Source organism: Passer domesticus, unplaced genomic scaffold (genome assembly GCF_036417665.1).
Source record: "Passer domesticus isolate bPasDom1 unplaced genomic scaffold, bPasDom1.hap1 HAP1_SCAFFOLD_44, whole genome shotgun sequence".
Lineage (NCBI taxonomy): Eukaryota > Metazoa > Chordata > Aves > Passeriformes > Passeridae > Passer > Passer domesticus.
In genome coordinates, this window is record NW_026990160.1 from 1,210,560 (window position 1) to 1,236,890 (window position 26,331).

Here is a 26,331-nt window from a genome sequence, read left to right on the forward strand (position 1 = left end):
AATAAGCCCGTAGCAGCCAGGCAGGTGGCTGGGATTCCTAATCAGGAACTTCTTCTCATATGGCACCTTCAGGAGGCACTCATCATATTGCAGCACGTGGGGGGACACTTGCAGCTTTGGAACGAGACATCTGGACAAAGAGATGAGCCCAGGGGAATTAGAGATACTGAGAGAATGGAGAACATTTACCCCCAAAGATTGTAAAACAGAGCATAACAGCCCTGCAGTGATCAATTGCCTTCTACATCTTCCCACTCCAACAGGTCTTGTCAAGGAGGGGCAAACCCTGAGAGGCAGCACCCAGAGGCTGCCAAGTGCCCCAGGCAGAGCACTTTGTCCCACAGCTGCCTCAGCCCCTCCTTTCCCCAGGAAGGCTTGCAAGGACTCCTGTAACACTCCCAGTGATCCATGAGCTCTGGGGGAGCCTTCCCAACAAGGAACAGAGCTCACTAATGCTCAAGGAACACACAACTCCAGTGCCCAGGAAAAATGACTCCCTTCTCTGCCATGGTGCTGTTGCCCTGCCTGGGAACTCAGCTGCTTGCCCCAGCCTTGGAGGGCACGAGACACCAGCTGCCCTCCAGAGTGGCTGATCAGCCCCTCCCAGGCCCTACAGCTCCCTGGCTCCTTCCCTCCACAGCTCCAGGCACTGACTGTCCCCAGCCCCACCTGCTTGACAAAATGCCAGCCCAGGCGCTGCCTGGATGGCTCTGCCTGGGAGAGGGAACAGCACCAGGGAACTGCATCCCTCCTGGCATTCCACTGACACCCACAGCAGCACAGCAGGATGGAATTCTGCTGCAGCAACAACCGCTTTTGCTCTCAGCTCTGAGAACATTCAGGCTCAGAGTGGGAAGCAGAGGGAAGGAGAAAATCTAGAGCTGAGTTGCCACACCAAGGGCTGCTTTCCCCTCCTGAGACGTTGCCCTCTTGCTGGCAACCACTTCCCCCCTGCCACGTGCCCTCATGAACAGAACCAGAGCCTGGCTCTCAGCAGGCTGCTTGCTGTGTCCCAAACCAATGCACGGTGCTCGCACCCAGCACAACTCCACCTCTTGCAGCAAGAAGGAGAGGAGGCCCTGGGGAAATTTGTTCCACCTCAAGCACCAAAAGCCAGGCCAAGAAATGATCTCATTCCTGGTGCCTTCAGAAAAGGGCCCAGGACCCTGCTGGGCTGGGAGCAGGGCTGCTTTTCACCACAGGCTGCTGTCCAAGCTCTGCTCTTCTCATGCCCAGCTGGCACAACATGAGCTCATGAACCAGCACTTCTCCTTGGCAGCTGCAGCCAGCAAAGCCTGGGCAAGGCAGGGGCTGGGGGAGGCCAGGGAAGGGCTGGTACCTGGCTGTGATGACCAGTGATGCCACTCCCTTGCCAAAACCCTCCAGATCCACCAGCATTTTCCTATAGAACTCCATCACCGAGTTGGAACACAGGGTCACCTGGTGGAAGAGAAGAACAGGAAATTCTTCCTTACAAAAGCTCATTATCCACATGTGATATCCTCCAGTCCTTGAGGGAAGATTTTGTCTTAATTCTGCTGCTGCTCCATGTGTAGAGCACAGTCTCAAAGGAACAAAAGCCTTCTGGCAATAGCAGATGTTTTAAACACACCTTGCTATCAGGGCATAGCTCAGCTACATTAAAACATTAGACTAAAGCTCTATGAACCACTGTATTCAAATTAAGGGGCCAATTTCTCATCTGACTACAATGACATCAATGCAGAAGAAATCTGACTTGAACACAATGAGTTCAGCTTTACAGCAGGAAGCTGAGGGCAAAGTGTGGCCCAGCAGGTGCTGGGCAGTTCATGGCTGCAGAGTTTTTTGTCCCCACTGGAGATTCCTGCAGTGAACACAAATCCTTCTGCTCCCCAGGAGAGGGGAAATCAGACCAAGAAGAAAAGCTAACTGTTTTATACAATGACATCTCTCTAACAGCCACCTTTTGCCCTCATCTTTGCTCTGCCCACTTGCAATCAAATAAATGGCTCTCAAGAACACAAGAGTGACTTCTGGCCTTGACCATATGGTATGTGACCTCAGCATATGATTTTGGAAAGAAAACAGTGCTCCTTGAGGAACACCCCGAGTAAGGCAGCTAGCAGAGGCCTCAGAGCAGTGCAGATCTCTCACTCACACCATGCTCAAAGCTGCAGCAGAGCTAAAGCCCTCCCACACTGCAGTGCAGCTGCAGCCCTGGTGCTGAAGCGTCTCTGGCTGGACTCTGCCCGTACCTGGATGTCCTGGTGTCCCTGGGGCAGGATGGTCCCTTGGCTGGGCGTGATTGTAAACTCCCGGGGCTCCACATACAAGTGAATGCCCTTCCTCCAGGCTGGGTCACTGTGGCAGCGGATCTGATCGACGCTGTCCACGGCCGGCTGCGTGCCATCGAACGACATGCGGAGCTGGAACGTCACGGGCACCGGGGAGCTGTTAGTGAGCCGGCAGCGCTGGGTGTAGGGAAAGCCTAGGAAAGGACACCAACATCCATTGAGGCTCCCATTGTGGCATGACTCCTGCTGGGAATGGCCTGGCACGATGAAAGTGGCATTGGAGTTTAGCTCTGGATTATCTGAACTACAGCTCACCCAGAAGCTGCATGAGGAATGAATCGTCACTCAGTTCCCTTTGACACAGATTGCAGACTGCAGCCTTGAAAATGCCCACTCCTAGCCCTGCTGAACACTGCAAGCTTCTCTCTTGGCGATGGGGAGGAGCTGCTTCACCTGCCCCAAACCAGCACCAGTGATCTCCCAGTGATGAGTGTGCACCCAGACCGAGCATTTCCTCTGAGAATTCAAGCTGTCAAATTCCCTGTTAAGCCTGCCAACACTCCCACCCTTTTCAAGATAGATAAACAGTGAGTCAGCATTGAGAAGAAGCTACCGCAAAAGTGAGGATGGAATCAGGAACTAGAACGTGAAGCAAAGCACCCCATTGCAGCTTCTCTCTGCAGGATCCTTAAGGCATCTCTTGGTTTGGGCCAAACAGACTGAGCACGAGACAGCTCAGAGCCCACTCAACTGGGGGCACACCCAAGCCTTGCTTGGAGATTGGCAATGAGGAACCAGGTCCCACCTCACCCAACAAACAGGGACATCACACCCATGCTGCTCACTGGGGTTGCTGCCTGCAAGGCTTTACCCCACTGGAGCTCTGGGATTTGCTTTCCATGCTGGAAAGCCAGAGATGCAGCCACTCATGGTGGGGATGTCCTGCAGAGCCCGGAGAGCAGCCACAAGCTGCTCTGCAGTGGACATCTGGCTGGGCTGGCCAGCTCTGTGGGGAGGAGACTTTTCCCCAGGCCTGGTCATCAAGAGGCACTGGAACACAGATGGGGAGAAAAAACAACTGCAGCTGCAGCCCAGAGCTTCTCTGTGCCCATCCCAGTGAGCACTGCCAGCTCCAGCAGTGACTCCAGCAGGGAGGCAAGAGAGGCACAACAAGGACAAACACAGATGGCAAAACCTGCAATGAGACTGAGCTCACGGCATGCAGACAACAGTCAACAGTTCCAAAGAAGCAAAGATACAACAGCTGCCTTCAGCTGAAGAGACCTTAGGAATGAAAGCAGATCCAGCAGGATCAATCTCCTGGTTCAGAACCATAGTTCCATTGGTTGCCTTTCTTGTTTCATTTCTTCAAAAAGGCAACTTGACAAGTGCCTCCATGGTGATGCAGGGTGGGGAAGAAGCAGCTCAGGAAAGGCAAGTAGTTTCCTTAAAAAGTCCATGACCTTCCTTGTTCTGGGTTCAGGCTTGGTAGTGAATGCTCCCCTTGGTCTGGGAAGGGGGATAGGGGTTTTGGGGGTTTTGGCCCTGGGGGTGGGCTTTTCCCTTGGGGGTTTTTGGCAGCTGTGGCGTGATGCCGTGGGCGCTGTGCAGTGGGAGCTGAGGCTGGGCAGGGAGCGGAGCTTCCCTTCCTCCCGCTCGGGGATGGGAGCTCGGCCGCGTGCTGCTGCGGGAGGTTGTGTGCTTGGCCCTGGGGCTGCCCTGGCTGCAGCTCAGCCTGGCACCCACCCTGCCTGCCTTCCCCACTGCTGCCTGCTGCTCTGAGCCACTGCCCACATCCCCCTGCCCTCTGTCCCTCTGCAAAAGGAGCATTTCCCTCCTTCCCTCCTTCCCTGCCGCTGCCGGCTGGCAGGGGATCACTGCCCTGCCAGAGCCCACAGCTCCTCCTGCTGGGATCCTCACTGCACCAAAGGGCAAAAACGGGACTTGGGAGCTGGCAAACATCTGCTCTTGTTCTCTGGGCTCTCCTGATATAGTCTAGGAAAGAACTGTTATTCCTTTTCCCACAGTTTTGCCTGTGAGCCCTGTAATTTCAAAGCTGTAATAATTTGGAGGGAGGGGCTCATCTTTCCATTCCAGAAAGATCCCCACCTTCCTTGGCAGACATCTGTCTTTTCAAGCAGGACAGAGACACCAGAAAATACTGATTTTCTCTGCCTTGCTTCTGTTTGATCTGACAATGGCCAAATGCTCCCTGCGGCACCAGCAGCCCTGCAGTTCCCACCCTGAAGAGGCTGCTGGGGCAGAGCAGGAGGGAGGGATGCTTTTCCCTTGGAAGGCACAGATCCCTCCCGCTGTGTCCCAGCCCAGGCAGCACTCACCAAAGGAGATGTCCCCGAAGTCGAGCTCAGGGAGGTCGAAGTGCAAATTGGGTCCAGTGACGCTGCCCCTGCATGGCGAGGACAGAGCAGGAAATGCCTTGGTTCAAGGAATTGCAAAGCTCCGGCTGTCGTGGCTCAGGGGCACAAACCTGGTGTCAGGGCACCGTGCCTTTCAAACCAGCACACACCATGTGCTCAGCACAGTGCCCCTGGGCACAGGAGGCAGCTAAAGCCAAGTGGCCAGCAGCCAGCAGCCACTGATGGGCTCTGGGCACAGGGCAGGCAGGAAAAGCTCCCGGGATGCTGCTGGTCCCATGAAGGACCCTGAACACACAGCCAGACATGGCTCCGGGCCTCAGTTTCCCCATCTGCAATGCGATGGGCATCAAGGTGTCCCCACAAACTTCTGTAACCAGCCCTTCCAGCCACAGGTTCCTGCTTTGCTACTTCTTAGCTGGAACTGCTGTTCCCATGGAGGAGCTTTCTCAGCAGAGTTTGACCCACACCATCATTACAGACACAGTTCTGAGCCATGAACCCAGGGCAGCCCCAAACATCCTCTGAAAAGAGCAGCAACACTTCTACACAGGGCACAGATGAATCCTAGAGGAAAGGAGCAGCTTGACAGCAGTGCAGCAGCAGGCACAGCCAAGAGCAACAGCTTCAACAACCAAACAAGGGGGTCCTGAATCTAGCACAGCACCTCACCTGTCCTCGAACTCAGCAGACACACTGCAAAAGTCACCAACACCCACTGAAAGCAGCACTTGAAGCTGCACAACACTCACCAGTTGATTTCATGGCTGATGCCAATCCATGCCCACTCTGCCTTGTGGTTAAAAATCAAGGCCCAGTGACCTGTGCCTTCTGTTGGATTCACAGCACTGCCCCTGGCTCTGCTCCACACATCTCAACAAGAGACACCTGCCCTTGCTCAAGGAGAAAGCTGCTGATGCACAAACATCCCATCACCAGTTTAGGGGAGGGACAGAGGAGAATCACTTATTGGATGGTGGAAGGTTCCCTCTTGATCTCCAAAATAAAAAAGCAGCACTTTTCCTCCAAGAACAAAGCCAGCATCATTCTTTCTTCACTAGGGGCAGACCTACTCACCACTTTGCTCTTGCTAAGTAATAACTTCCTTGTTCTTTTTCATCCATCTCCCTTATCTTATTGCTATCATCCAGTGCAGATTGATTTCATTTCTTCACTGCCTTGCCCCAGTGCCTCCCAAGAGCAGCAGCCTAGCTCCAAAGCTGCAGAGCAGCCAGCATCAGCTCTCCTGCTCCCACTGCATTATCCTAGCAGCCCATGGCTCAGGCTGGCAGGGACAGGACCTCGTGCTGCTGTGGTGCTGAGCACTGAGCTCTGCCTCCCCTATCATCACCCCTTGTCTCTTGTGCTGGGCCAGGATGATCTCTTGCCATGGCACCAGCCCAGGGGATGGTGCCCAAGTCCTTGGCACAGTTCCTGCTGCACAGTTCCCTGACTCCCACATCAGCCCTTGCCTGGCTGTGCACAGGAGGCACCAGAGCCCTCTGGGCACAGCAGCAGGGAGCACAGCTTGTCCCCCACAGCATGGCCATGAGAGGGGAGGTGAGGCTGCTGCTGCCCATCTGGCATGGATTATTGACAGAAGTTTTTACAAGCACTGCTGCTGCTGCAGAATGCCCCAGGCTGGCCCATCTCCAAAGCCCTGGGGGCCTTGCTGGCTGTTCAGCTGGGACATCCCAGAGCAGCTGCTGCCCAAAGCTGATCCATCCCACTGCCTGCCATGGCCCAGGGCAGAGGGAGATCCCTGCAGGGAGGAGTCATTCCAGCTCCAGGTACCACACAGGGCAGGAGGCATCCTCCCACTAAAGCAGTGCCAGCATCAGAGCAGAGATGAAGACCTCAGCAAACACCTTTTCTCTCTGCTCCACCCCAACAGGAGGTAGGTGGGGCATGTCCCAGAGACAGCTCCAGATGTGCCCACCAAGCTCCCAGGGTCCTTACCTGATGGTCAGGATGGCAGCCGTAGGAGATCCAGCCACACTGAACCGCAATTCTTCCTCAAACCTCCCCAACACGGTGGCACTGAAGGAGATCTGGAGAGTCTGGCTCCCACCTGCTGCAATGATGCCCTCCTGGGGTGCCAACTTGAAGCCCAAGCCCACCTTTGTGGCCGAAGGGATGTATCTGAAGGGAGCATCAAGAGCTCCTTGGTTGATCAGGTTCACCTGCAGCAGCAAGAAAGCAAAGTGGAAATCCATGTGGAATCTTCCCTTCTTGGGAGTTATTGTCTAAGGATGCAATGAACAGCCAGAAAAGGCAGAAGATGCTTTGTGCTGCTGAATGGCAGAAGTCAAAAGATACAAGAGGACAAGTTCTGCCTTTGGGTTTTCATGCAAAGCAGTGGCAGCTGCACAGAGCTGCAGTCACCCTGGGGTTATCCCATGGACACAGAGCAGTGCACCTCTGGGCAGCATCACCAAACTCATGGAGACCTGGCCCTGAGAGCAACGTGGGGTGATTGCAGCTGCCTGGTGAATCAGCACTGAGCTGCTGCTGCCCCAGCCTGCACAGCTCCAACAGCACCATCACCTCATTCACCTTTTCCCACACCATGAAAACAAGACATTGCTAATGAGGCATGAGCATCAAAATGTACAGACAGCACCATCTTTTGGTGAGAAAACTCAGGGTGTCTTTCTCTTCCCCAGCCAAGCTTTTGAAAGTGTTTGCCCTGATGTAGTGCCTCATTTTCTACCTCTTTCAGTTGCTCTCTTGTGGTTTTTTTGCAAGTTAGCTCTATTGTGGGGGAGGCAAATAGGAAGAAAATTGCTTTACTTTATTCCCAGGAACACTTTTCTCTTTCCAGAGCCAGAGATGCACCAAGGCTGAAGTGTGGGACTGGTCAGCAAGGGACAGAACTCCCAAGGCTTTCCTGGGATTTCCAGGAATGAGCAGGAGACCCTTGACTGGAAGCTGTTGGCAGTGGACTGAAGCTCAAAGGCAGCCAGTTGGTTCCAGCTGCTTCTGCAGAGCCCAGTCCAAAGGTGCCTTGTGTCTGGCACTGCCACAAAAGCCTCTGAACATGCAGCTTTTGCACCCAGTGCTGGTTTCACCTGCCAAGGCCTTGTTTTGCAGGAAGCCTCCCAGCTGATCCCTAGGGAAGGCTGCCCAAAAGCAGGGGCTGGGGCTTCATGAACAACAGACACACCTTTCTGACCCCCCAGACTGGACCAGCACATCAAATATTCCCTGCTCACAACTTCCCACGCTGGCAGGAATTCCACAGCTCCACCAGGCTTGCTGCTGCCTCAGGAGCCATCAGCATCCATCCCCAGCCCTGCTGCTCACCTCACAGACATGGGGGGTGTTGACAAAAATGTCCCCAAGCTCCAGAGTGTCAGAGCTGAGCTCAACCAAGGGTCCTTGGCCTTCCCCTCTGAGCTGCAGGGGCAGCCTGCTCTCACAGCCTGGGGAGAGATGTCCATTTCAGTACAAGCATTCCCTCTGTCACACTGTCTTTTCCAGGCTGCCTCAGTGCTAGTCCCTGACTCTGAGCTGGATGCCACCAGCTCCTGATGCTGCAGGACAAGATATGGACCCTTCTCTTCCCTCAGCAGATATCCCTTGGGACTGACTTCTAATTCCTAACCCATTCCTCGGGCTGGTTTCCAATTGGAGCCACCAGTCTGCTGAGTTTCAAACATCTCTGGGGTCCTGGAGTGACAGACCAAGGAGTAATGGGTAGAAATTGAAGGAAAGGAAATTTAGGTTAGATATTTGGGATGATATTTTTTCCTGTGAGGGTGGTGAGACACTGGAGCAGGTTCCCCAGGGAAGTTGTGCAGGTCCCAGCCCTGCAAGTGTTCAAAGCCAGGCTGGATGGAGCTTGCAGCTACCTGCTCTAGGGGGAGGTGTCCCTGCCCATGGCAGGGGCCTTGGCACTAGATGATCTTTAAGGTCCACCCCATCCTTAACATCCTAGGATTCTGTGCTTTCCTTCCCCTGCACCTAGAGGAGCTTGGAAATCCATTCAGGGAAGGCACAAAGCTCATCCAGAGCTTGGCAATTACCAAACTACCTGGCCCAGCAGCACAGGACTTTGTTGCCCAAGTCCTCACCTTCTGACCCTCAGCACTGGGCTCTGTTTCCACAGACTGAGAGCTGCAAGGTGACAGCTCCCACACAGGGAGAGAAGCAGCTGCTGGCCAAGGCTGCTCCTTCTACCAACAGCCTGGGCTCAGTGGGGCTCAGCCCCCTCTGCTCTGGTGCTGTCTGGCCAGTGGGAGCTGATCCAGGCTCAGGGAGCACATTTCTAACCCAGCTCCTGCCACCTGATGATGGATCCATGTCCAGTGGAGCCATCCTGGAGGCCAGGGGCCTGCAGGGGCTTAGTGCTTGTTCACTGAAGCTGCTCTGCTCTGCAGCTCTCTGGCCTTTGAGGAAATGCCAGCAAAGCCATGGCATGAAAACCTCTCCCTGCACTGCCTGGGCTGTGCTGGGATCAGGAACCCAGACACAGCACTCTGAGCCCTGGCCTTGCACGGGACACTCCCTGGGAGCTGCAGGGCCACTGGGGATGTGCCAGCACTGCCCTGCTGGCCAGGGACTCTTCCCAGCACTGCCAGGGCAGCCCAGTGGGCTCAGGCTTGCACCATGGCTGCACTGAGGGGGAGAAGCAGGGCACAGGAGCTGCACCTGAGATGCTGCAACAAGCCACACTTTGATACTCCACTGCTTCCAGGGGTTTGAAAGTCATCTTGATTTTGGCCAAACCATCCGGCTCGATTTCTCCCTCCTACAACAGAAACAGCAAAACATTTCTCTTCAAACTTCACATTTCTTGTTTTCAACCATAGTCCTGTAAACCTTTGTTTAGAGCATCAGTGATGAGTGAACTACACAAGGAGCCCAAGGAAACCCTCCAAAGGCAGCTCAACACAGTGCTGGAAGCTCTCAATGCTGGTCAGGTCCCACTCTCCACAATTTCCTACTGCTCTGACACAAGCTCTTGCTCACATCATGCTGCTGTCAGCTGCAGTGGGATGTAACTGCCAATGTGCACTGGTGGCTCTTCACAAGGAGAGATCATGATCCCCTCCCCCAGAAATAAAAATATTAGTTTAACCTGTTTTGAAAGAAAGCAGAGGTTGGGATTATTCTGGGCTTTACTCCAAGGGGAGAAGGGATTTTGCACTGTGCAGACACCAGGCATTCATCATCTCTCACAATGCCAGTGCTCAGAATCAGGGCTCTGGCTGATGGCAGCACGTGGCAGTTGGCTTGCACAAACAGAAAAGGAAAAGGTTTTCTGTCCCTGTGTGCAGGAGAACTCAAAAGGCCCAGTGAAACCTTCCAGCCTTGTGTCCAGGCTCACAGATGACACTGGAAGGCAGGCTCAGAAATAGTGCAAGGCGTGGTTACAGGAGGCCATTGGCATTTCTGGGATCAACCTTGGGCTGAGTTTGACCTCCTTTTCCCAGCCAGCATTGCCAGCTTCAGGTCAGTGTGTGAGCTGGCAGTGCTGCAACAGCCTCTGCTGAGCCCCACGTGTGGGGGCAGCCCCTGCCTACAAGAACTGCTCCCTGTGACACTGCAAGGACACGCACAGAGTGCCCTGAGTTCCAGCCCTGGCAGCAGAGCTCGGCTTTGTCAGGCTCCCAGCCCTGCCTTGAGCCTCCAGGCCAGAAATGCTTTGAGCATTTTAGCATTTTTAGGTGAGATCTGCAGCTGCACCAGAAACTCAATGCCCTCCCTCCCAGCATGTGGGGCCAGCTGAGGATCTGCCCAGTGACCACAGCCAGGGTTGCAGTGGGTGGGAGGAGGAAGAGGGGGAGGAGGAGGAGGAGGAGGAAGAGGAGGAAAATGAGGTTCTCAGCTATCACTTACCATTGGCTCAATGAAAGAAACGTCATCAGAGAACATGGGGTCCTGGTGCACCTTTGCCATCTCCCCCGAGGCTCTCAGGAGGGCAGCACGATCTTCACAAGAGCCCTTCTCCTTCCCTGTTTCTTTCTCCTCCATTAATTTTTCCAGCCACAGCTCTCTCTGTGACTGCCCAAAAAGACTCTGCCTGCAGCCAGAGGAGAGACAAAGCCAGCAGGTCGTTTAATAAGCCACAGATTTGCAGAGAGAAGTGTGAGTGCAGGAGAGCAAAGCACCTGGGGAGGAGCAGCAGTGTGACAGATGAGCAATGCCACGACTGGCTCTCACCATTAACAGACCAATACCATGTCTATAGGTTAAGAAAAGGTTTTTTACCCCCTGAGTTGTTATCAAGGGACAGCTGGGGTTGGGATATTTGGGAGGGTCGGCTTGTCACCATGGTGACATCTGACATCCAATCAAGATTGGAGGAAGTGAACTCCACCACAGGACAGCGAAGAAGGGGTCGATGGTCAGAATTTTGGGAGAGGCTAAAGGGTTAAAAGGCAAAACCTCCATTGTGTGGGTGAGCTCACAGTGGGGCAAATCCTTTGCTCCCAGAGCTGTAACATCTTCTCTATCCAGTCTTCTGTTGTATTTTTGATAAGGTTTAATCAACCTTTCTAAACTGAGGAAAAGTGAGTGGCTATTTCTCACAAGCAGCCGCTCCCCAGCAAGGGCTGACCCCAAGCTCTGGGGGTCCCAGAGGGATCACAGGATAACTTGCTGTTCACTGGCACAGCACGTAGTTTTACTCCACACCTGCAGGCTCAGGAGAGCTTTCCAAAGCCAGAATCCCTCAAGGGAACCTCCTGGCTCAAAGCCTCTGCCAAAACTGAGGGACAATCCACCAGCCACTTCAAGTGGCTTTTCCTCCCACTGAGCTGCTGGGGGAGGCAGATAAAGATTATGGAGCAGGACTTCCCTGGGAAGGGGAGACAGAGTTGGGTTGCAGCTCCATGTTACCAGCACTGTGAAAAATGCCTATTATATTATTGCCTTTTTGCAAATATTAAAATGAATACTATATGTGTGATGTTGGAAAGTGATGTTGTATTAATCCTTTTTTACAGACCAAGGAATAATAACTGTTGAATTTGCAGTGTGGTTCTTTGGTGTGTTTTACCTTGAAAAGATCCTGATTGAGCCTAAAAAGGGCACATTTTAGCAGTACTTCAATGAAAGCTACGCTAAGAAAGGGAGCAGTCAAAACTCTGAAAGAGTGCAAATGCACATTAGAGCAATACAGTGACATGGAAACCCAAAGGAGGATGCCATTTCCAGTCTGAAGGATCCAATCCCAGCTCAATGAAGCACCATGAACAGGAGCACATCAAGGAAGCAGAACAGGAGGTTTCTGTGTATTTACCAGCAATGCAGTCTGGGACTATGGGTTGTCACCCACGCTGGTAACTGTTTGCTTGGCCCAGCAGAGAAACTCTGTGCAATGTGTTGGAAATAATTATGCAGATGTGTTGGTGCACTTTGGATTTAACAGCAGCAATCAGGATTGGTCACCAGGTGAACAGCTCTTGCCTGACAAACACAAGACTCTCTGCTTTGATGCTCAGGGAGAGCTCAGGGGAAATGTGCTTCTGCCCAGCAGCTGCTGGCCTTTGTGCTTTTGTAGAGCCCCACTGAGGAAACAAAAGTTCCTGGCCTTGGTGCTTTGCTGCTGCTCAATCTGTCACTTCCAAGTGTCTTCTGGGGACTTTGGTGATGAATGCATCACACACAAAAATAAAGAGAACATCTGCCAAGCTGAACTTTGTTCATGTCAGCAGTGATGAACTTGCTTCAGGTTCAGCTCATGAAGGACCTATTGCTGCAATGATGGGCCTGACCAGTTCCCATTACCACTGGTGAGAACATCCCTGCTGGCTGAGGGAGAAGCCTTAGGACAGCAGTGCTTATGTGCTGGATGTGAGGCTTTGGAGAGAGGGGAGGAAAGACAAGGCCCCAGCAGCCCCAGAGCTCCTGCATGTGCTCCAGGGCTGATGCCAGGGCTGCTGCAGCTCTCTGCTGGGGCTCGGGGATCAGTGCCTGCTCTGGGCAAGGCACAGCATTTTGTTCTTATTCTTCTGCCAAAAATTTCACTGGAACAGAGAAGCTGCCAGTTAAGGGAATCCCTGGCCACACTTCAGCACTACATTCCAATCCATTCCATCCCATTCCATTCCATTCCATCCCATTCCATTCCATTCCATTCCATTCCATCCCATCCCATTCCATTCCATTCCATCCCATTCCATTCCATTCCATTCCATTCCATTCCATTCCATTCCATTCCATTCCATTCCATTCCATTCCATTCCATTCCATTCCATTCCCACTGCTGCCCCATGTTACATGCTCCTGCCCTCAGATGGCAGGATGGCAATAACACTCCTGGGGGAGACTTCAGGGCTTGCCTGAGAAAGAAGGGATCTTCTTCTTTTCAAATTATCAGGAGAAGAGGATCCAGCCAAGTTCAGGACTCAGTTTTCAGGACTGAAAAACCAAGTGCAAATCAGCCCCTGCATCTCCTACATCCCACCCCAGGCTGTACCCACCAGACTCCTCTGTTCCTGCTGGAGCAGTCATCTCTCACACAGACCTGGCTCCCCAAGACCCAAGGACACAAGCTCTACAGCTGAACTTAACTCCTCTGAATTTCAGCCAACATCACTAAGCTGTTCCCTGAGCCCACAGATAGAAGAGCTGTGAAGGAGACATCCCTGACATTGGAATAACCAAATGAAAATACCAGTGCCAATAGATGGGGCTGGCAAGCTAAATTTTTGGCCTTTTATCTGTGAATTGTGAGCTGTTCCTTAAGATAGTTCTCATCCTGTTAGAGCTACCCTTTCAATGAATCACTACTGCACCCTGACAGGCACTACCGCACTACTGACAGGCAGAAAAGATAAGGTATGGAGAGGGTTTCAATAGGTCGTTTTCTTCTGCTTTTTAACTAGGGCCCTTTGTATGTTTGTTTCCTTGCATGGCATCTAAAGGCAGGTCCAGATCTCCCAATGGCACCTGGCAATCCCCAGACACTGCTCTTGCTTTGAGCAGTGTGTCTGCTCAGATGATTGCCAGAGCTCCCCTCCAAAAGTTATTCTATACTTTTCTCTTCTAAATCAGCCCAATTGCTTTTCAAATATTCACTAAATGTCTCATATTTCCTACACACCTCTGCAAGTACCCATGGGCATGTGGTATATTGATAGGCATTAGAGGAGCTCGACCTTCATGAAAGTTCCCAAGGAAGAATTCATGATCTTTTGGCAAACACTTAAACCAAAATGAAAAAAACCAGCAGAAACACAGGAACTTCAGTGTATTCAAAAAGAAATCTCAATGAAAAGGGGGCACAACCTTATTCAGAGATTTAAATCATCTGGTATGAAATTTTAAACTGGCTTTCAAAGGTTCATCATGGAACACAAGAGGTGACTGATGCCCTCAGCTGACAAGGGAAAGCAGATCAGCTTCAGGAACAGGACTGCACTGGCTGCCTGCAGCACAGCTCATGTTGGGCATCTGATGCAGGGATCCCTGCAAAGCCACGTGCCTGTGGCCGCCCAGAGAATGGCTCTGTTTGGCTGACAGTGCTGAGAAAGCATTTCAGGAGCTGCTTGTGCTCAGCAGGGTGCAAGCCAGCTGCCAACATGTTGCAGCAGCCTCCAGGAAAGCTGGGACAGAGAAAGCTCAAAGGCTGCATCCTGCTCAGAAGACCGAAAGCGAGAGCAGATGCCATCCATTCTGCTCCTTTCCAGCCAGGGCTGCAGGGATGCTCAGGCTCCTTTTGTTGCTCTTTCCCAGCCCTGTTATCACCCAAAGGTGTTTTGCACAAGGATAGATCCTCACCTCTGGGTGCTCAGCTGGAAACGAGCTTCCAGGTTCCCGGTGTTGCGGAGCAGCAGAGTCTTCTGGGTGCTGCACTTCACTGGACATGTGGAGAAGTCCAGCTGGTCAGGGAAGTCCAGGACAGCTCGGGCAGCAATGGCCCGAATTGGTACCACTATCCTTTCCCTTTCAGTGACACAGACCAGCTGGTGGGAATAATCCTGCAGGAAAAGAAACTGCCTCAGCACAGGGCATTTAGTGCCATGCCCATGGCAGAAGAAAAACCATTTCCTATAACCCTTCAAGGGCATCAATTTACTTATCCCACCCTAAATGAACACTAAGCTCTACTGATATGTCACATTTTAGAGGCACTAGCGCACTTTGCAAAACTTGTCTCAGTGGCATTAAACTCTTCTGTCACTTGGTCATCCAGAGAACTGCCCTAGGCCACCATCATTTTTACTCTACATTTTAATGATGTTAAAGAATTCCTAAGTCCCTTCTAAGGAACATGGAGCTAGGGAACACAGGACATTCCTCTTTAGCTTTCTATATTCCCACTGTTTGAGAATAGGACAAAGTGTTCAACTGACTCGAAGCAGCAAAAAAAAGATGAGAAAACAGCTGCACCCAAAGAGCTCCTGCACCTCTGGCTTGGTGTAGAAACATCAGCTGCCTCAGAACTCCCCTCCAACTTTGCCTCTCCAACCAAGTCAGGAGGAAAACAGTGCTAAGAGGCAGCAGGATGCTGCTGGAAAGAGCCTCTCTTTGTTTCCCTGCAAGGCTTCCTCCCTTCCATGCCACGTCCTCAACCCTTCGGTATGAACAAGCCCCCAGATCACAACACTGACCCTCCAGATCCCAGCACTGAGATCAGACTTGCCAGGGCCTCAGCACTGCTGTTCAAACCTCCAGGCAAAAGCACCTTTGGCACAAATGGGTGCCAGCTGACAGAGCAAGCACAGGCACAGGCATGAAGACAGAGGCACAGCAGCGTCACTGCCACGGGCTCTGGGCTCACAGCTCTGCCTGCAGCTTGCACCTGCCCTACACCAGCTCCTGCAGGCAGCTGTCCAAGTCCCTGCAGCTCAGCAACCTCCTGCTGACCAAGGGCACCCAGAGCCCAGGGTGCCTGTGCCAGGCCGGGCTCACGGGCACAGCACATCCTCTGCCCTGGCCCTGCAGCTGCACCATGCTCACTTGTGCTCTGGCACAGCACAGCTGCAAGGCTGCAGAACAGAGCCTGGGAAAAAGCACCGTCCTTGCTCCAGCCCAGGGGGAGGCAGGGAAGCTGTTGCCAGGCAGGAAGGAGGAAAGCTCTCAGACCTCTTTGTTCCTCCAGTGTTTGCCATCATCATGAAACCCCTTCCACTGTACCTAGAGATGGCCCAACATCTATCAACAGCCCTCTGTCATTTTCATCCTGCTCCCTGTGCATCTTCCCTTGGCAATGCTCAGGGATGTGCAGGGAGGGGAAGCAGAGCCTGTCAGGCCTGGCTGCAGTGCCTGGCAGCCCGTGCCAAGCTGGGACTGGCTGCAGGCTGCCTGCCCACGGCCTGGAGCCAAGCTCCCAGCACGGAATGGGCTGCACCCAGAGTGCAGGGAAAACAGTGGCTTTGGAGAGCATTCTGTGTTTTGGCTCCTCCAGGCTCACCTTGTTCTCGCCGGGGCTGAAGCGGATGCGCACAGGGACAGACACGGCCGGCACCAGGAGACGGTAGGCATCGTTGGAGCCCATGACCTGGAAGTAAGGTGATCTCTCCATGGAGACCTTCACCACATGAGGAAACTGCAGGAAAGACATGACACAATGATTTTGTCACTTGTGGAAACAGGATGAGAGGAGACCTGTCCATGCCCTGGTGTCATCCCTCCTTGACCCCTTTTCCAAAGCACTTTCAGCTGTGCATGTACAGGCACACAATTCATGAGGGTGAACTCAAATTCCTTCTGTCTGGCTCCAGCATTCTGACCAGGCCCAGTAGGGCGGTGCCTGGTGGGAAGGAAGGGCCGAGCAGGTCAGCAGCAGCAGGATGAAGACAGAGCACCTGAACCAAGTCATCTGCACATTCAACAAGGCCAAAAAACCTGCTGGCTCCTGCCTGCACACAGCCATGCAGTCGTGTTCCAGAGGGGGAATGTGCTCCCTGAAAGCAAACCAGCACGTTGTCCTGGGGGAAGGAAGAAATTCCCTTCTAGCACATCAGGTTTGGGTAGGGATGTTCTGGGGATACAGTCATGCAGGCAGACCAGCAAGAAAAGAGACCAAACACTGTGGCCTTAGTGGGAATAAAAGCAAACCTGAAAAGCCAAAGAAGGAACACAGCAGGACAACCCCTAAAACAAGGAGATGGCAAAGAGAATTTAAATGGGCAGTAAAGCAGCAAGGAAGAGTCATAAAACCATGAGAGCAATCAGCTTGTCAAAAGTGACAGAAACACAGACAGGCTGTGCCTATCACTATGGGCTTCAAAGGCATTTTCTGCCTGGAGAAACAGGACCAGCAGTGTGGTTCCAATACTGAAAGCCAATCTTGGCTCTCCAGGGATTCTTGCTGCCTGTGCAGGCAAGCTGGGCTGCTGGGCATTCCTGCCTGCAGCCATCATGCCAGGTTCTGCCCTCTGGGATACACAGACACAGCAAACAAGCATTTTCTAGCACACAGATATCATCAACCAATGAGCACCAAAATGCTCTCAACAAGTCTAAACCAGATGACTTTGACTCCCTCCTGTCTCTTCTCACCAGCCCACTCTTGGCACAAGCCTCTTTTTAGAAAATGTTTTCCCTGACTGAAATTCCAATGGTCTCCGTTTTCCTCTTTACAGTGGAACACAACTGCTGACATTTTTCAACTTTTCCCCTCAAAGCTCTCTTGGCAAGCTGCAAAACAACCACAATTTCTACAAGTGAAGATGAAAACCTCCAGGAGCACGTGGCTTTGGATGTGCTGTGGTTCTCCAAAGGGAAAGCAGAGCACAGTGTTGCTTTTGGAAAAGCTGAGCAGAGCTGGATGAAGCTTAGCAGGAGCCTCAAGTGGCACCTAAAGGGCTCCCTCTGCTTCTGCTACGTCAGTCTGATTCCAGGGCTGCTTCAGAACACACCTCCTGCAGTGCCAATGCCATTAATGAAAAGTTATTCCAGCATAAAGTGCAGAAGACTCAGCCCCTGAGCTTTGACTGTGAGCTGCACAAAGGGAGCCCAACAGGCTGAGAGAGGCAGAGGAGCCAAGATTAACCAAGGAGACACAGGAGGTGGTAAACACTCAAGGCAAAGCACGAGAGCAGATAAGAACTGTACAGGCCTCAACACTCCCACCAATCCAGAGCTTTCAAGAGAAGGCACCTCCTTTGGGACAGATACCGTCAACACATGGCCAAAGTCAGGGGAGAATTCCCAGCACAGGAAGGTTTCCACAATCTTGCAGACAAAGGTGCTGAGACATTTTCTTCTGGACGTGCTGCAGCAGATACCCTGCTTTGCTGTACACTTTGGGAATTACAGCTCTCTCCTCTTCCAGCACAGTGTTAAAGCTCTGTAGAAACCTAGGCCAGGGCACTGGGAATATTTCTCTGTCTGCTCTGGGCTGTCCTGACCCCCGGGGGAGCACTGACTTTGACCCTCATTCATGGAGAAACTTTCCTAGACGTCAATATAGGCTAGAATCCACAAAAGCGTGAAATAGATTATAGAGAGTAGTGTAGGTGTATCACCTGCTGAGAAATTTAGGTTTTGGGATTTCTGTGGATAGAAGCAAGATGGAGGGCACAGAGTATCATCCTGAGTTTCTTCTTCATGCTTCTTCTTCCTTCTTCTTCATGGGTTTGGGTGGCAGTGTGTAATTGGGCAGAAAAGTCCGCATTGCATGCTTCCAGGGATCAGTTATTGGCTTAAAAGGGAAAATAATCCAGGTGTCCTTTCTGAATTGGATAGCTTAGTCTTAATAGACTTTGTAACAAGAGATTGTTAGCCATTTTGTGCCTTGCTAATGACAAGCTGCCGAACTCATGGTTGTGAGACTGTTTTACTGATAAGAAATAATAAACACCTGAGTCTGAACGTGAACTACCATCTCGAGTGCCTTCAATCCCAACCCAGAGAAACTGATAAAGCTCCATATCCCAGCACCTACCTTGTCCACATTCATGAGAGACACTGTCATTTCAGAGACATCATGAGTGTTGAAGTTCTGAAATATCACCTCTGGTGGGGAAATCTGCAACAAGTTCTGCTTTGGGGGAGCTGACGGCAGCTGGAGAGGCGAGAGAGAGCAGGGACAGCTTCAGCTGCTGGGAGGAAGGCTCATGAAGGACAATCTTACACTGACCCCAGTGAAGTGCAGACTCTGGGGGGAGCACATCTGCCCAGGACACACTGGGCAAACAGTGGCTCACCCACCTCTGCTCGGAGCTGATGGAGAGCTGCTGGCCACACAGAGCAGGCTCGAGCCAAGCTGCTCTTTTGACATGTATTTCTCTAGCTTTCATTCTCCACAATGCCAGGCAGCACTTACCTTAAGCACAGCCCTGTGCCCATGCGGTCACAGAGCCCTGGGGCACTGCCTGAGCACTCATGGAGTAAGTAAAACCCATACATTTACATCAGACTCCATGGGAAACGATTTTGCAATGTCCTTCACTCTGACACAGGGAAACCGAGGCCCACACAACTGCAAATCCCTTTTTTGATGTAGAACTTAGGCACCAGTAGCAGAGGAGGTGTGAGAGATGAGGTGATATTTGGCTGAAGCCAAAAGGTTATCAAGTTAAAGAATGAAAGTTGTTGATTCTCTGTGTTGTTTGGGGTTTGGATTTGTTCAGGTTGGTTTCTTGGGTGTTGCTGTGAGAGGAACAGGGTTGAAGACCTGACCAAAAGGAAGCAGGGTGAGAGGGGAGGGGACAGAAAAACTGGCGTTTGGAGGGAATGGAAGTTCCCAAGTACCCATCCAAAGGGAAAGGGGACAGAACAGCCCTCACCGGGTATAAAGGGGATAGAAAGATTGCCATTTTCTCAGAGGCTGTGTTTGTTCATCTCCAGGAGGAGGGAGACACACCCGACTCAGCTGAGTCGTTACTAATAAACAGTTTCCTTTTGCTTCAATGATTTTGTCCCCTTTCATTGTATTTAAAAGTGAGTGCATTTCTAACAGAGGTAAAGGCAAAAATAAAGTACCACAGAAGTTAGGAAAAAGACAAATGAAGTGAATGCTGAATGAGGATAAGGTTCAGTTATTTTCTCAGCAACTTGGGTAAAAGTAGAGTTGGTATCTCCTTTTTCCATGAGCTTTAAATAGGTGCTTTCTTGTAATTATTGCTACCTTACTTGATACCATTGTAGAGGCATGTCTGGAATGACACAACAGCAGCAAATGCTTCTGGAGCAGAGACATTACTTGGAGAAAATTCTGCCCTTCTCCAGCCACACTGCTGTCACTGCAGAGACACCAGCAGCTCTCCTGTGTGACTCCAGGGCAGACACAGTCTGCTGAAGGGAGTGCCTGCAGCACACTGTCCCCCACTTGTGCCCTTCCCTGAGGTGTTCCCAACGCCCCTCTCCAAGGCAATCCTTAACCAGTGTGTTCAATGTCTCTTGCTGCCAATTCACTGCTCAACAGTGTGATAAATGAATGGGATTCGTGCTAACAATTGGAACTATATCGATATTTTAGAAAATATATGTTAAAAAGTCCTAGAGGAAAAGGATATGTAATTAGTGTCACAAAACAGATGTTTTCAGATGCTCATGAGAAAATAGGAGACAGGATGTAGTGTGAGATAAGTAAAATCCCAAAACGGAATAGGCCTCGGGATAATTAAAGAATTGGCCTTGAAGTGGACAAAATTAGGATGATTCTAGGTGTTTATGAAATAATATAGCTTATTTTTGGAATATAATGCTGGCTTCTATAACACAAGACCTGGGACGCATGTGCAGCCTGTGGGGTTGTTCAAAGGACAGTGACGATGAGGAGAAGCCTTTGTCGGAAGCAACCAGTGAAAAGCCAAAAGACCCCTTGGAAACAAGCTGAGCATGCACTGTGCAGTACAATGATATAGATTTCAAGAATTGAAAATAGGAGGAGATTTACATAAAATTGTTGATGAACATGTATTAGCATACAGTATATAAGTTGTGTTTGGGTTCTTTTCTCTTTTGTACGGGAGGCAGGGTGAGAACCCCCCCCATACCCTGATTGTACCCCAATCAGTTTTGCTTGTGCTTTATCCTAACCACTGCCAAATTATTTTGTATCTATTTGATTACATTTGATTGCATAATTTTATATAAAATTGCTGCTCAATTAAAATTGCTGCTAAATTCTAATTTTGTGGTTTATTAAATTAGACATATAGGACCTCATTCATAACAACAGCCCACCTTGGTCACCTACCCTTTTGGACTGTGCTTTCTACTGAGCCAGTCCTGCCACAAAAGCAGCTTGAAACACACCTCTAAGTAGGCACTGATCCACAGAAAGCACATCCATTCCCCTCTGCCCAGGCTGAGTCCCCTGCACATCTGGCAGCCTGCAAAATCTAACACCCCGTCAGGGTCCAACACATTGTTCCAACCCAAAGCAGGAATGCAATTGGTTTTGCTAAATCTGAAGGAATTCCTGCAGGTCCTGGGCCTTCCAAGGCCAACGCTGCCACTGTGGAGGGAATCCTGTGACCCCGAGTGTTTGATGGTGACCACACCAAAGCAAGAGGTGGCTCCTTCAGCAGGGGAATGGCACATGGCAATGCTGTGCCTTTGTGTCCCCAGCCTTCCCCCATTGTTTTAGCAATGGCAGCCACACTCCAGCACAGCCCAGCAGCTGCAGCAGAGGTTATTTGTGTTGCCTCAGTGCACATCAGGACTCCCAGTCCACCACTGCCAGCAGCTTGCAATGACAACAGCACCTGGACACGGAGGTGTTTTGCTGGAGGCAAGCCTGTCACAAGCACACACCCTCTTGAAACTTGCCATCAAGCAGAAAGGAAAAGAGCAGGAAAAGGCTACCTTTGGACCAGTCTTGCTCAGGTCTATCCATGGGCCAATTCTGGGCAGAATACTCCCCCCAGTGCTGGCCTCCTTCTTCGTGCTGGGAAACTTCTCCTGCGGGAACTTAGAGGGAAGCAGCTGAAAGGCAAAAAAAACAAAACAAAACAAAACAAAACAAAAAAAAACCAAACAAACAAAAAAAAAACCCAAAAAAAAAATATCAGCAAGAAGCTCAGAGATGTGTTTGTTCAGAAAGGCATTTCTTGAGCAAGTGGCACTGTTGAATAATTTGTGATCACAGCCACTAGGATAGTTCTGGAAGCCCTGGAAGTTACTTGCTGAAATGCAATAGCTAGAATAAATAATACAGGGTGCAATACACTACTCCAACCACATGGCTGTGGCCCATTAGTCTCTCTGTGATCTGATCTGACATGTTTGGGGATTTCTGCTCTTTGGCCATTTGTTTCCTCTTACGTTGCATAGGATTGAGGCAGTGACCTTTTCAGAGAGTGGGAAGGAGCTCTCAGAACTGCCCCAACTCCATCCCTGCACAACACTCACAACTCACAGCAGGAGACAGCACTGCTGGCTGAGTCCAAGAGAAGCAAGAAAGAAAAGCTGTACCAAGAGGGAGGTGCACAGGAATCTGTCCAAGTTTTAGCTCTCTCTGCTAATGAGCATTTGTTTCCTCTGTCTGGGCTGACAGAGCCCTCCAGAGAAGAAAACAGAGGCATCTCCTTGGCAGAGCCTCAGCACTGGGGCATCTTCAGCCCAGTGAGCTCCAGACAGCAAGGGACCTTGGTGGCCCTGACTGCAGTGCTGCCTGCAGGGCTGGAGCTGTGCCCACCCAGGAGCTGAGAGAGCACAGCTGCTTTGGGAGCTCTTCTGGCTGGGACCAGCCGTGGCTCTCAAGGCTTTGGGCACAGTTTGAGCTCTCCCCCCACATGCCCAGGTGCCCAAGGGCAGGTTGGTCACAGCAGCACAGGGCAGTGCCCAGCCTGACAGAAGGAATTCCTGTGGCAAAGGGCAGGCACAGAAGCACATGCTGAGGGCTTCAGCTGCACATTGCTTTCACTTGGCTCCCGTGGCACAGCCAGGCAAGGCGCTGGGCTGTCCCTGAAACATCACACAGTGTTCCCTACTGCACCAGGACAGCCCCCACCAACAGCAGCACGGCACAAAGAGCTGGGCAGGGGCTCTGCAGCTTCCCAGCGCTGCTGGACAACAGGGGCAGGGACACCAGGGACACCAGGGCACTTGCCAGCCTGAGCACAGCCCCACTGGCTACTCACAGTGTTAGGCTGCAGTCTTTCCCTCAGCAAAAGACGAGGTGTTGGTGTCTTTTTTGGGAATCCAGAATCCATTTTGAAGGGAGGATGTCACAGAGGAGTGACAAGGCCTCAGCAAAACTGGAAGGAGAACAATGGAACTCTGAAAATCCAGAACCCAATTCATGACACACTCAAGGCATATATGCTGCTAAACATTTTATATAATTTTAAAGTAGCTAAGTGCTTGTTTGGCATAAGTAGCTAGTATTGTTAGGCCTCTAGTTGGACTTTATTTGGACTAGATGGCCACCTTGTGCAATTCAAAAATGGATCATACTGAAACCTGGAGCTAAAAAGCTGAACATTAATAATGCTTAGAGCAGACAAAGCTGTAGCTTAAATATTACTTAAAATTAGCTTGAGTGGGCCTCCTCTTCTTTAGGCTAAACACCCCCTGCTCTCTCAGCTGCTCCTCACTGGACTTGGGAGAGACTGCAATGTTATGGCTCATGGCTTAAATATTGATATAAAGGACGTTTTCCCACTGTGACAAAACTCTATAAAGAAGCTGAGAGCACCCAAGCCCACCCTTCCCTGAAAATGCCTCCTGACTGGAACTTGGGACTGGGAGTTCAGCCCCACAAGGGAACTTGAGACAAGATAAAGGTGACACTATTGTCCCATTAGCTCAGGCCTGGGGAGAAGTGAAAAAGGCCAAGGGAGAAAAATAGATCCACAACAAAGCCAAAGCCAGCAGCTCTCCTGAAAATCAGCTCTGTCTGCCTTCAGGCTGGGCAGGTCATAGCCATAGACTCCTCTGCTGAGGCCAGGTTTGCACACAAACCTCCCATCAACAGAGGGGGAGGAGGAAATTTAGGGTCTGTGGCACAACCTCTGGTAAGGGGCAGTGGACACCCATCCCCCCTCACACAAACTGGCTCAGCTCTAAAACCCCCCACCCCCAGAAGGCCACATCCAGGGGACATTCCCATCAGGGGCAGCTCAGGGGGTGTCATAGCCCATCAAAGACCCCCACAGTGCCCCCAGAGCCATTCCTGAGCCCTTGCACCAGATGATTGCAGGGCATGCAAAGTAACACAACAGATCCAAAAATCCACAACCCAATTCATGGCAGACTCAAAGGATATACTGGTGCTGAAGATTTTCTATTATTTGAAAGTAGCAATAGACAGTCAAACTTGCCCCACCCCAGGGAGGTACCTGGGAGGTCCCACCTTGCCCAAATCTGCATTCATCCATTGGAATCTTACATTTTGCAATACCTCACCACAGAGAAGACCAGAAGAGGATTTTATGGTATGCCAATGGGATCCATGGAATGGTGATATTTTTTACTTAATCTGTCTCTGTCATTCTCTTTCTTCCCCCTCTTCCCAACCCCATCTCCACCCCCTTCACCCCCCCCCCCCCCCCGCCTTTTTCTATTCCTTTCTCTCTCTTCCTCACATCATTAACTGTTCCATAAAATCCAGACTACTGACTTTGGCAAATTGCCTCGTTTGCACCTCAATTCAGAGGCCTCTCCCGAATAATTTTAATAACCAGATGATAACAACCCACGGAAACTTGAACAGAACTCATTCACCTTGAAGCAGTTTAAGCAATCACTATAGGGAAAAAAAAGTATAGATGAGTACATTTAGAAAATGTTGCATTTCTTCAGTGCAAGAAAAAAGCACAATCAGTAGACAAACTATTGTTCATCCACTCAGCTGTGCATGCCACTGAACTGCTGCACCAGAAGACTGGCATTATCCCATCCTGTATTTCCCTTTGGCATTCTCTCTCAGAGTGCACATGAGACAAAACCAAACAATTCAACTTTAGTCAATCTTTACCCTCAAAGGAAATTCACGCTCTTTTCCAGAGGCCAATGCTCTGCACGTTGAGGAATCCTCTGCATAGACCAATGCTCCGCGAATTGAGGACTGCTAGCAGAGGCCAATGCTCTGCACGTTCAGGATGTTGTTTGCAGAGGCCAATGCTCTGCACGTTCAGGAATTCTCAGCAGGGCACAATGCTCCACGAATTCAAAGGACTCGCTGGCAGAGACCAATGCTGCGCGAACAATTCACTTGGCGAATCGCCCAGTGTAGCTGCCTGTACGAGCCCAGGCTGCGCACACCCAGCCAGGGCCGCGTTCTCGGGCAACTGAGGCCGCGCCGCTGTCACAGACGCTGCCGCCCGCGCGGTTACCAGGCAACCGCGGCGCCAGAACCTCGGGGCCGGGCCGGGTTCCGGCGGGGCCGGGGGGGTTCAGGCAGGGCCGGGTGGGTTCCAGCGGGGCCGGGCGGGTTCCGGCGGGGCCGGGCCGCAGTGATTTCCAAAGGAGATTGTCACTTGAACTACTGCCGTAACTTTCTGAAGAGTCTTTCTGTAAGTATTAGCGAAAGCCTAAAATGTGGTGCTAGAGGCGCCTCTGTCAGGTCTGCTCTTGCTCTCTGTGTAGCACTAGTGTTCTGTCCCGGCTGGAACAGCCGGAGGGGCTGAGCGAGCTGGGAAAGGGGCTCAGCCTGGAGAGGAGGAGGCTCGGGGGGACCTTGTGGCTCTGCACAGCTCCCTGGCAGGAGGGCGCTGTGGGTTCAGGAAGCACCGGAGCGGCGTGGTTCCCTCTCTCCTCTCCCGCTCAACCTCTTCCTCCCTCCCTCCTCCTCCTCCCCTGTTTCCGAAGCCCTCGCAGCCCGCGGGAGGAGCGGAGATGGAGCCGGGACAGGGCGGAATGCAGAGAGGGGATGCCAGGAGTAGGAGTGACTGGGCTGTACTGGGACCATGCTGGGATCATGCTGGGAGGGAGTAGGAGCAGCACGATGGCTGCAGCCAGGCCATGCAGGGCCTCCTGCCAAGGGGAATGATTTCAGACAAGTGCTGACTGCGTGGGAGAAGGTGTTTTGTGTTGGAGGGCTGAGTTATCACTGAAGTTTTTCACTTCAGATACTTGGTAATATCAGTGTCATTTTGTCAGTAAGGAGCACATTCAGTGCCTGAGACATCTCCATCTCCACCTGCTTCACAACTCCACTTGAAGGCAGATGAAAATGATTTCCTTGTAAATGACCTGTTTTCACCAAATTCTGCAAACTCTTACTGAGGCTCTTTGCCATGAAGTTGATTTTCTATTTATTTTTTCCTTTTTTTTTTTTTTTTTTTTAATAAGGAGAATTGCTTTCTCCTTGCAAATGTTAAGTAAATTTTTCCCTGCCTGGGATGTCAGGAGGTGCACATCCTGTACAGAAACACTCCCCAACTGCATCAATAACCTTTTTGTACTGCTCAATGAGTCCTAGAAAACTGCAGAGCAGTTACTTGGCAATCAATTCTCCATCTCTGATAAATCCTAATTTACAAGGAGGATGTGACGAACTCCCTCCTCTGCAATCAGGAGTTGGCAGTGCCCATTCTTCTGCAAATTTATGGGTTCAGCAGAATAATATCATAGGAACAGAGATGTTCTGCAGCATTGCTGCTTGGTTTGCTCCTCATTTTGTGGGGCAGACAGCAGCCTTCTACAGCCCTAAAAAGGACAGGGAATTTTCTGGACTGGAAAGAAAAGCATCCGTGAGAGAGGCAGAATGTGATGCTGTTACCCACGGCTGGTGTTGCCACCTCTGTTGTCAAATTTGCCTCCCTTGCTGCCTTGGGGCATCTGAGTAATGGGTGGTTTGTAGTGATGTTCTCCTTATTGAAATC

General features: G+C 51.3%; 1 protein-coding gene and 1 long non-coding RNA gene across 2 annotated transcripts; both read right to left on the reverse strand.

Annotated features, from left to right (window-relative positions):
• On the reverse strand, positions 1-2,380 carry LOC135292669 (uncharacterized). The gene is made up of 3 exons (XR_010354890.1): positions 2,238-2,380; positions 1,340-1,440; positions 1-130 (listed from the first exon to the last, which is right to left on the reverse strand). It is a non-coding gene; the product is annotated as an uncharacterized LOC135292669 (long non-coding RNA).
• Positions 2,381-2,587: 207 nt separating this feature from the next.
• Positions 2,588-24,777, reverse strand: LOC135292698 (hydrocephalus-inducing protein-like). Its single transcript, XM_064406803.1, has 13 exons — positions 24,483-24,777; positions 22,645-22,761; positions 21,368-21,487; positions 18,498-18,617; positions 16,020-16,154; positions 14,384-14,583; positions 10,496-10,679; positions 9,305-9,404; positions 7,958-8,076; positions 6,611-6,834; positions 5,324-5,347; positions 4,616-4,683; positions 2,588-2,598 (listed from the first exon to the last, which is right to left on the reverse strand). The coding sequence occupies exons 2-13, from the start codon at positions 22,714-22,716 to the stop codon at positions 2,588-2,590; spliced, it is 1,377 nt and encodes a 458-aa protein (XP_064262873.1). The 5' UTR covers positions 22,717-22,761; positions 24,483-24,777.
• Between the last annotated feature and the right edge of the window lie 1,554 nt (positions 24,778-26,331).

What these genes read in the sequence shown, in the direction of transcription:
- LOC135292698 (XM_064406803.1), bottom strand. Translation starts at nt 22,716, where the DNA reads ATGGATTCTGGATTCCCAAAAAAGACACCAACACCTCGTCTTTTGCTG. An exon ending in CTCTCATGAATGTGGACAAG is followed by an intron (nt 16,155 to 18,497) that starts GTAGGTGCTGGG and finishes TCTTTCCTGCAG; the next exon opens with TTTCCTCATGTGGTGAAGGT. An exon ending in GCTGCCATCCTGACCATCAG is followed by an intron (nt 5,348 to 6,610) that starts GTAAGGACCCTG and finishes TGACTTTTGCAG; the next exon opens with TGTGTCTGCTGAGTTCGAGG.